We start from the raw sequence: 11,548 nt of genomic DNA, 5'->3' as shown, positions 1-11,548 counted from the left end.
CAAGATCAACTCATTGTTTAACATATCCAANGTAAAAAAAAAAAAAAAAAAAAAAGTTTGATTACTGAAATTACAATTATTTCTTTTTAATTTTGACATTTTTTTTTTGTTTTTAACGTTAAAATTAGTGGATATTGACTGAAGGGTTGTTTTTCGCACAAAAAATTTTAAACATGAGGGTTTTCTGCGATTTTCAATATGTAGGGAGGTATATCGCACATGGAGACCTTTTTAGGGGATTTCTGCTATTAATCCTTTTTTTTTTTTTTTATTCAAAGAATCACTTTTTTGCCCTTTAATATTGTTGAGAACCAGTTAATATTCCCCAAGCATACACTAATACATGATATGCTTACCACGAGCACGTCATCTGAAATTAATCTAGTTTAGAGGGTGTTTGGGAGATATTTTTATGTAAAAATGTATTTTTGAATAGTAAATTGATGGGAAATGTGTGGTTGAAAAATAAATTTTTTTTTATTTACGTGTAATATTTTTTTAATAAAGAATGTGTGGTTGAAAAGAAGAGAGAGAGAAATGCATTTTGAAAAAAATGGGTACCAAACAGGCTCTTAGTATTTTATGTGGTATTCTTTCAAAATAAAAACATCAAGTCTTGCTGTCACATCCTATCAAGTATAGTCACTCATTCATAAAAAATTCACTGGCCAAACTTATAATTAAAAAAAAAAAAAAATCTATGAAAAACATCAATGGCATGCATTTTTCCGTACTTTATTTAAACAGCAATTGTTAAATGCTGTGTAGTTGGGAGTTGATAGATTAATTTCATAAATATACATATCATCCGTTTGACAGAACTTTTAAAAAATTAAAAAATAATATTTTTTATTATAGTTGAATAATTTTCTGAAAATTTTTATTGTATTGGAAGAATTTCTGTAAGAACTCATCTAAAATAATTTATTCAGAATTTTTTTAATATATATAAAAAATAAAAATGAGCCCGTATATTTTGACCCAAAACAACTTTTACCTAGGCCAGAAGTTACCATAATAAGATTAGTTGTACTCGAAAATAATCTCTTAAATACCGGTGTTACATCGGTGCTTAATATAAATTAAACATTGGTGATTAAGAGATCATTTCCATAATTGTACTTACATGTTATTGGACAAGACATAGCCATCTGTATATATAGATAGATAGATCAACATTAATTGCATCGCCGGAATTTGCAGGCAATACGTGACAACTCTATTTATTAACGTTGTACAGTTGGAAATCATCAATATCCTAAGTTACAGCATTTTCTCATTTTTTAAGAAAAAATAATTCTTTTTTTTAATACATTTTAACCATCATATTAGTCGAACACTTCTTAATTTTAATTTGATTTTTGTATTTTAGATGTTTATGTTAATTCACTCACAAAAGTTTAGTAGTTCAGATGATTGTATTGAGTAATTCATTTTCTAAATTCTTGACTTTGAAATTGAGACGATTTTACGAAAATTAATGTACACAGAAACACAAACACTTTGGTTATCAAACCCAAATTAACATTTTATGTTCATGATACGGATTTTGTTGGTCGAACACTTCTAAAATTTTCATAGGAGGTCATTCAACTTACTGGTTTATTTCATGTTAGTCACCCACTTTTAATTTGTTTCAATTTGATCACCGAACTAGCATTTTTTACTTTTAGTATAGCTTGCCAAACAAATTGAAAAGATCATGCAAATTCAAATTTAAGGTTCTTAATTTACTCATATCGAGATTTCTTTTTCGATAAAAATTGCTGACTTTTTTTTTTTTTTATTTGACACTATTTATGTGCTAGGTCATGTATTGCTAAAATATCTTTCGTTAGTCTTTAGTTTTTGTCGCACTGAAATAAAAGTCGAATGATCAAAATGAAACACATTGATCTTGATCGGCGAAATAAATTTGCATATTACGTGGCATCTAGTGTAGTATTTCCTATATATTACCATACAAAATTTGAATGAGATATGCTATATGTACAAATTAATTTTGTCAGAATGGTGTCAGATTCATACTTGACAAGATTTCATTCGCAGTTGTATCAAAAATATTTTTCAACCATCCAATCATAAATTGTCAAATATGAATCTAATACGAATCTGGAAAAATAGATTTGTACATGCAGCATAAACCAATTTGAATAGTCTCGACTTTGATTTTGAATCAATATGGATTGATAAGTCTACATCTGTATAATTATGCAGTGTCCGTACGAATTGAAGATTGGTGATTGAGAAGATAAACACGTTTACTCTAGAATATAAGGAGATGGTCCAATATGGGAAACCCCAATTTAATGATCCCAACGACTCGGATTAAATGAAACCTCTACAATTATTTTGCACGCTCACTCCTCACCATCAATTTTGTCCGAAGAAAGAGACTAACCTTTAATTTATGTTGCCTTGGATACATATTATAAATGATTAAGAACGGGATCAAAATTTGGTCGGTCCACTTGTTTCTTGTAGTTTTTGAACTTTAAAATATCAAAAGTTAAACTAATAGTGACATTGATTTGACTCGAATATACTTTTATGGATAATTGTGGACGTTATCCACACTATTTTAGAAATATGTCGGACGTTGGGTGAATTGGTCCGTGTATTTCAATACTTGAAATCATTTATTATACCTCGACTATTTCGTAAATGGAATCACTCGGTTCCACAAATTTACTGGCATAAAACCCAAACCCACCCGAATTGTTGATTCCTTCCCGTAACATATTGTTAAAAATTTGTTACTTTATAAATTATTTTTTCAATATCGGGTAAATATAACATAAATAAATTATGCCACAAAATGCATATTACAATACTTCCTTAATTCACGAGAAATATGGTACTAAATAGCATCAAATTTCAACTATAGCTTTATGTGTGACGTCTCAAGAAAGATTTGTGGAGTAGACATCATGTAAAGTACAGTTATGAGTGACTATATATGATTCAATTGTTCAAATGAATGAATCTCATGGTTCTTACTATTTAGGCTTTCATACTATTTGCCAAGCTTTATAAACTTGCTATTTGTTGAGTTAGGTTATTGGTTCGGGATTGATAAATAGTAAAAAATAAAAATTTATAAAAAAGGGACAAAAATATTCCCCCCCCCCCATGGTTTCGTCCCTCTATCCAGGGTTCCAATACAAGAAAGAATCGATTCGGACTTGATCGGTTCTCGATTCTCAATTTCGGTTTCGAATTTATATTTTCAAAACCTCGGACTTCGATTTCGGTTCAAGTTCAGGTTAAAATGTTCGTCTCTAATCAGAAATGTGGACGAAATTTAGGGTTTTATTGTTGTTTCAATTTTTTTTTCTTGGAGTTGTTTTTACTTTGAATTTAATATGAGTAAAAAAAATAAAAGAACAAGAAGTTGGACAATGTCGCGTTAAAGAAAAAGTTGATTTTTCTGAATGTTTCATTTTAAGTAGCAAAGAATCGAATCGATGCAAAAAATAATTATAACTCAATTAAAAGTAAGTAAGAAGTTTGTGATGGCCAGTAATTTACAAGTTAAAAATATAGTGATTTTCAACGAGTCCAATTAATTTACTTTTATTTATCCTTCCACACACTACTTACCGCATAGTGTGCGCCCATGAATGCTTTCGCCCATGAATGCTTTGTTACGATGTCTTTAACTTCAGTAAAGTACATTTAGCCTGTATGACAAGGCCTTATTTTTAAATTCTTTTTTTGACGTACTCATTTTTAGGGACCGTTTATTTTTTTATTTTTGTAAAAATAAGAATGAAAAATATAGTCATTATGGACAGAGGGCAGATCTAGCCACTTGAGTGAGTTAGGGCGGAGCTTCGAGCGGCCATTGAGCGATCATCCAATATAGGAAAATTGTTTATTAATATTTAATTAATTTATATTAAAAGAATCTTCAATCAATATATAAATGCACTAAAATATAAAAAAAAAATTATTTACATATGAAGATATAATTCTACACAACCCAAAATAATTAAGAATAACAATACATTTTTTGAATTATATATGCATGATCAAGTTTCAAATTTTATAAACTTAAACGAGACAACATGAAGTTTATACGTAAAGAGTGATTAAATGATAAATACAAGCTTTGGGTTTAGGCGAAACCTGTTCAAAATTTTTAAAACGGTGAATTTTAGATTTATTTTTTACCTTAAAAAAGAAAAGTGTTTTTCGAACACTTAAAAAAATAAAGTTCAGTATTTAAAATTGTTCAGATTAGAATTAAATTAATAAAATCTAACAATAAAAGTATATATTATAAAGCAATAATTTAAGTCAATAAATTTTTAAAACTGTGATTTTTAGAGCAATTTTTTTACCCCCAAAAAGAAAAATATTTTTCGAACTCTTAAAAGAATAAAAATCGACACTTAAATTGTCCAAATTTGAATTTTAAAAAGTAAATTGATAAAAAAATTACTTTTAATGAAATATATATTATGAAAGAGTTGACAAATTTCTTAAAGAAATTATTTTAGAAACAAATACTAATAATATAGTATTTTTTAGTTATTATTTATTGTGTAAAAAATCGATAGAAGAAGTGGAGGTTAGGGAAATTGAACTCCATGCCTATCAATTGCAAAGCTAACAATTTACCATATGAGCTATAGCATTTCTGTCCAAGAAAGTAAGCACTAATTTGATAGAGTTATTTAATTATGTAAAAAATTCAAAAGACGAAGTGGGAGGTGAGAGGAATCAAACTCCATGGCTCTCATTCGCAAAACAAGAGCACTACTGTTTCAACCACAACCCCATTGCTATGAATGGAGTGAAGTTAAATATATTTACTTTTTACATTTCATTTATATGCAAAATATTTTTCTCACCGGAGCCAAGACAGGCGGCCGCGTCGGCTCGTCAGGTGCTGGCTCCATCCCTGGTTATGGGTCCTATACAAGATATAAAAATTCAAATTTGGTGGCTTGATGTGATAGATAACGGTCATATTTTTCATTTTAATGAGAAAAAAATGAGAACAAACAGGGGCTTAATAATACATTCACACAATAAAATATTTTATTCGATAAATTCCAAAAAATTTCCTACTTTTTAACTCCATGCTCTTCTAAAATTTACTATTAAAAACTCTATTTTCTAATAATAAAGTCACTTGTACGTCAATGTTCATACCTTATCCCCGGTGTCAAGATTTAATTGGTAAAAAAATAGTTTTTCTTAAACCTGCCCAATTGTGTGCTGTCACGTGACAGTACACCAGACACAATTATTTTCCTAAATAATTCAACATCGCTTTACACAATTTGTTTTGCAAGTCACTTTGTGTACCCAATTTAAACACGTTAACACATTTAGAGGGGTTTAATATTGACTCTTTAAAAATCACTTCCCTCTCATTTATTTTTAATTGTGCATTCTAAAAAATCATTTTTCACATTTTATTGTAATTTTTTTTAATCACACATCCAAAAAATAAATAAATAAATTATTTTTCGAAAATCTCTATCAAACAAGCACGTAGTGTATTGACAGATGTCAGCCGTAACAATAGCGAAAGCAATTAATTATTTGTCACCTCTCGTTTTCAGTTCTTTTTATACTCGTCCACAAAAAAATTATTACATCTCTATATCTTCTCTGTCTATGTATCACAATGGATTCCAAATATGCAGCACCAATGGTACTCATCGAATGCATTTTGATCTTCTTCTTGTTTGGTCCTGCAAGAGCAGACTTGGCCAAAGACAGAGCGCAATGTGCCAATCAGTTAGTAGGCCTAGCGACGTGTCTTCCATATGTTAGTGGTGAAGCTAAAGCTCCAACAATGGACTGCTGTTCTGGATTTAAACAAGTTCTTCAGAAGAGCCCCGAATGCATCTGCATCTTGATCAAGGATAGAAATGATCCCAGTCTTGGCCTTAAAATCAATGCTACACTAGCTTTAAACCTTCCCACTCAGTGCCACGCACCCGGCGATATATCCGACTGCCCAAGTAAGTACCGGTAGTTAGCTTTTTTTTTTCCTTCTTAGTACTTTTTTAAGTACTATCCCCGTCCGCAACGGACAAAACAATTTTTAGGCTCAAGTGGAAGTAACTTTTAGTGAACTACTGTAAATCTGTGCGGATATTTTTCTGTTTAATGTTATTGCTTTTGGGGGCGGGATTAGGGTTTCATCCTTAACATTTTCCCGAAACACAAAAAAGGGCGTGCCGCTTGTGCAGTCGTTAATTTGTTTACAGGATCATACTAATGGCTTTAAATTTGATCCAGCTCTGCTGCATTTGGCACCAAACTCACCAGAAGCTAAGGAATTTCATGATTTTGCAAACAGTGGCAAAAAAAGTAACAGCACTGCAACTCCTGAGGGTAAGAATTGAACAAATTCTTATAAATATATCATATTTTTTAAGATCTAATTTTATTTTATTTTTAAAAAAAATAAATTATTTTTCATGATTTTACTTAAAGGGAATCCCAGTGCCAGTAGCGAAGGAACAAGTGCAGATCAAAGGAGTGATGGAGGAAAAAGAAAGAAATGGCAAGGAACAAAAATGGCTTCTGCTTTGCTCTTACTGATCTTCATATATTAATCATCCTTTGGCCAGAAAAATTTTCCTTTTTTATGTTTATTTTAGTTGGTATGTTACATGTCTCTGTGCAATATTTTCTCTTCCTTCTCCCCGCCTCGAGTTAGAGCTCGTTTCGCCCCGTTTAAAACCATCTTTCTAAGTGTTTATTTGAGACCCAAAAAAAGGGGAATCGCATGCCAAAAAATGGGGCAGAACTTGCTGGTAGTTCCTTCTCATTCGTGTTCTTGATCTGTCTTTTTTTAGTCCATAGGAAGCTATAAACAGTGCTTTATATATGTATGTATTTTGAATTCTGCTTGTCTAAAACAACTACGCTACACTAACGGAATGAGGATGACAGACTCTCTGACCGAACATTTACAATAGGCATGTGAGAGGATGTCAAACTGCATGTCACCCTTTTTCTGTTAACAATCGAGCTAACTGTACAGGTCACTCACACGTGTAAAAGGATAGGTGAATTTTATTTTTTTTAATTAATCACTCACCTCGACATGTGTCTGGCCTATACAGTTAGAATTAATCTTTCTGTCAAATTAATTTAATTCTTTCTAGATACATACTTTTTAACTAGTTTGATATAATAGATGGTAAGATATATGTAAAATATTCATTTATTGTATTGTCTAATTCGCATCACTAGACAGGTTTTGCATATGAAACTTAAGTGGCCATCTTTGGAATGCGTTACAACTAAACTTTACAGACCAATCGAGCACTCGCTTGATACTGTATGGAATTGGACATTATAAAGATTTTCAATTTCAACCTTGATTAGGGACCAAAAACTTCGAAATTCTACACTAAATACTAGGGTTGGACAAAACATTCGAATCGAACTGAACTGAGCGATTCTTCTTAAGTTAAATACCCGAACGGTCGGGTATTTGAATTGAGAATCGATTAGTTTGGTTCATATCTCGATTCTAGATCAAGAATCAAAAAATCAAATCTCGCTAATTTTTTTAATTAATTTATTTCAAATAAGCAAAATTATTTTATTTTTTTCTTAATAAATTTGCTAACTTATTAATTTAGTTCAAAGACAATTTAATCAAATTGATCTAAGTTTTATCGAAATCTGTTATTATACCGTAATACCAATTCTACCGTTCTGGAGAAATCGAATTAATGTCGACAATGTTCTTAATTATTTTAAGCTCGCTATCTTCTTCTTTATATGATTTTTACAATCAAATTTATGAAAAACTCAACAAAAAGGGACGTAAAAGACACATAAAATTGGACTATGTTATTTTGTAAGAGTTAAGATTGAACGTATCAATAGTTAAATTAATGTAATTTTTTAAATATTAAAAAATTAATTATAATGCAGAACTTGGGAATCGAACCGAATCGAATCGAGCTGAATCGAGTGAAACCGAACCTGAACAGGTCCAAATTTTCAAAACTAAATTTGGACCCAACGGTTCCACTTATTAAATATTCAAAAAATTTCAAGTCCGATTCGATTCTCGTTAGAACCAAATCGAATCGAACAATGTCCAACTCTATTAAATACACTCCTTAAGTCTAATACTTTTAACAATTGGAGTCGAGAAGGTCGGTCCCTACTTCCGAAAAAAGCTCATTCCTAAGGGGACACTTAATTAAGATTTCAATGAATTTTAAATGTCTTTATAGATGTTACGGCTAAAATTTAATGGACTACTGTAGTGATGTGTAGAAACGCGACGAACACAATAATAGAACACGTTAATTTATGTAAAATACTAGGAATTGGCAATCAAAACTTTTAATTCTCGCATAACTGTCGTAAATAGATTTAATCAACATACGACAATTCCGCAGAATACCAATACAGATGTTTTTGGACTGCATCAAATAGGGTCCAAGGACTTTCCATGTCAAATATCTTTGTCTAAATACTAAATTCATCGTTTTTATAAGTAATTCAGTTTTTGAAATTCATTTAGACGAGACATTGTTTGCCGAAGATTTTTTTTTTTTTTTTTTTTTTTTTTTTTTTTTTACATTTTTTTCTTCAAAACTATTTTCAAATACATGTTCTATGAGATCCACAATCTTTTTCCACTTTTTATCTACACATTCTTTGAAAGAAAATTTTTATTCTGAAAAATTTTGTTCCAAACAAGCTCTAAAGGGGGTGTATTCAATTGAAACTTTTAATAATTTTTTGGAATTTAAAAAGTTAAGTGGTATTCAATGTAGATTTTTTGATATTCGATTAAAACTTTTTAGAAATCTTTATAAGTTTTGGGGTATTCAAATTTTAATAACTTTTAGAGATTTTAATAAATGTCTTTGAAGTACTAACTTTAAAAAAAAAAAAAGTAATAATATAAAATCTCAAAATTTGTCTCTCATTAATCACGAAATTTTGAGAGACTTATATATACGGAAATGATCTCCTAATTATTGATGCTTAGCTTATGTTAAGTATCGTGATATGGTACACCATTTAATTTGTGAATAAATCAATTATAGGTCTCATATATTTAATGATTCACCAATTAAATCGTGTGTTATGTCACCGATGCTTAGGAGATCATTCATGTATATATATGTATATGTGTATATATATATGATTTAAAAATTTTTTATTAATTATATTTATTATCATTTATCTTTCTCTCTTTTATTGTTTATCTCTATTTTGTATGAAAAAATTAAATTGGATTCTAGTAAATTTTCCTTTTCTCATTCAATTTCTTTTTGTGAAAAATATCTACTTTTTTATTAAATTAATTTTAAATGAAAAATTTATAATTAAATTTAAATATATTTATTTTTAAAATTATATTATATTAATAATATTAAATATTAAATTTATTGTGTTATCATACATATAATGATGGCAAAAAAATCCTTCCTTCCTCGCGCTCATCCTGACGAGTTGGCGGGGGGTAACTCCCCGCCCCATGAAGAGGAAAAAAATTACAAATAATTTTATTTTTGGACAATTCACCTGTTAAAAATCCATTTTAAATTTGTACTTTATTCTAAATAATAGCATAACTCAAAAATTTAAAAATGTATAATAAAAATAAAATAAAAAGGGCAACAAATGGGGCAAGCCACCCCCCGCCTAACTGGGCGGAGCAGGGCCTTAACTCGACCTCCTGCCATCCCTACAATTATATATATAATTTTGGTTATTATTTATTAAGGTCTTAAATTTTTTTTTTTATTATATGAGAAAAAAAATGGGAATTGTGGAAACCAACACCCTGTATGTGAGAATATTACACATTTGTAGTAGGTTCATGTGAATTCCATTTCAAATGAAAGTTTTCAAGTCTTTTAAATTCTATAGAAGTCTAAAAAAAAATTAAAATGAAAGTCCATAGAAATCTGCGAAAGACTTCCACTGATTTCATACAAATTTATAAAAGATTCATGAAATCCACAGAAGTCGTCACTTAAAAAAAAAGTCCGTCAAAATCTTCAAAAATTCTAATTAATACACCCCTTAAGACTCATCTTTTTGCATTTTTCAAATTCATTTAATTTGAAGATATAGTATTTTGAATGTTTACTGTCACAACTAAAATAAATAAAATTTTAATTTTCTTTTCTCTTAAAACTTTATCAATTGCGGTCGAGAAGGTCACTCCAGATTTGTTCGAGCCACATTTTTTGAATTAATAAATTTTGAAATAGTGAACTTTTGGAAAATGCATGGTTAAAAAGTAGGAATTTTTTTCTAATTTACATATATAATTATTTTATTGAAAGAATGTGTAATTGAAAACAAGTTTGAAAAACAAAAAAATCAAAAGAAGAAGAAGAGTTACATTACAGGGCTAAAATGTTGTATCATCAGTCCGCGGAAGGATCAGTTAGCCCTAGAATTAAATGGGTCAGCCTGATATTGAATTGAAGCTTCCTGGAATATGGATTCACATTTGAATCGAAAAGGCCCATTGAGTGGATTTTTTAAATTTATTTTTTAAATATAATTATACATAAGTAAACCTAATTCCTGTAATTCATAAAAAATGTTAATTGTTAGTGAAAAATTAAAATACCATTTTTAAATGTTAAAGATATTTAAAACAATTGTAAAAGGGTGTAAATGTAAAATATTATTTTTCAATAAAAAAGATGTATTTATGAAAGAAGAAGAAATTGTTGAAGGGGATATTTTTAATTTTGTTGAAGAAAAGTATGATAGTTTTGACGTTATCTCCCCAACCCAATTAGACTCGATCTCATGTCGTAAATGTGTTAAGTTTTCATTCTTATCACTTAAGCTAATCTTGATTTCAAAATGTATGGTTTTTAAAACTATTACGTAGATTTTACTAACAGAAGAGGTTAAACGACAATCTAGTTAATAAATAACTTAATTGTTACATCAATTTTTATTGATCAAATTAATAGACAATTATCGAACAATTAATTAAAATAAGGTTTTATTGTGAAACAAAATGAAATTGGGTAACTAACTTCGATTTAGAGTAACCATTAGTGAAATCTGAAACTTGGTAGCTCCATTTCTTTCATTGGAAAAATTATAATTCATAAGAAATAGCTAAAAATCACTGAAGACCAATCAACTTCAGCAAAATCTCATTTTAGTCACTTAATTTTTTTCTGGTTCCAAATTCGACGCCCGAGTTTGAAAATTGTTTCAATTAAAGTCGCATATCATATAACCATGTTCGTACCATTAATTAGAGTCTTAAAGTTCGCACGTGGTCAACTATTTTTACTAAAAGTTGAGTAACTTAAATGAAATTTCACTTGGAATTTCAATAACAATGACGTCCAATTGAACGAGATATTGCATTAATAATGTTGTCTTTTTTACCTTGAAAAAATGGATAGACTTTTGTAACCATACAGTGAAACATGAAACCCCACAAAAGCAAACCTCCACCGCCAATTTCAAGAAAAGGACGTATTGCCACTTCTTTCCAAATTTCAAGCCCTCTAATTCCAATAAAATTGTCAAATTTCTAAACAGTAATTCCAAC

At 29.4% G+C, this 11,548-nt stretch overlaps 1 protein-coding gene across 1 annotated transcript; it reads left to right on the top strand.

Moving 5' to 3' along the window:
- Positions 1-5,597: 5,597 nt before the first annotated feature.
- On the top strand, positions 5,598-6,877 carry LOC111405839 (protein YLS3-like). Its single transcript, XM_023034900.1, has 3 exons — positions 5,598-5,984; positions 6,265-6,360; positions 6,463-6,877. Exons 1-3 carry the CDS (start codon positions 5,645-5,647, stop codon positions 6,582-6,584), a joined length of 558 nt encoding a protein of 185 aa, XP_022890668.1. The 5' UTR covers positions 5,598-5,644; the 3' UTR covers positions 6,585-6,877.
- Positions 6,878-11,548: the final 4,671 nt, after the last annotated feature.

Source organism: Olea europaea, chromosome 12 (genome assembly GCF_002742605.1).
Source record: "Olea europaea var. sylvestris chromosome 12, O_europaea_v1, whole genome shotgun sequence".
NCBI classification, from domain to species: Eukaryota; Viridiplantae; Streptophyta; class Magnoliopsida; order Lamiales; family Oleaceae; genus Olea; species Olea europaea.
The sequence above is the reverse complement of the archived record's forward strand: the minus strand, read 5'-3'. Positions and strand labels throughout refer to the sequence as shown.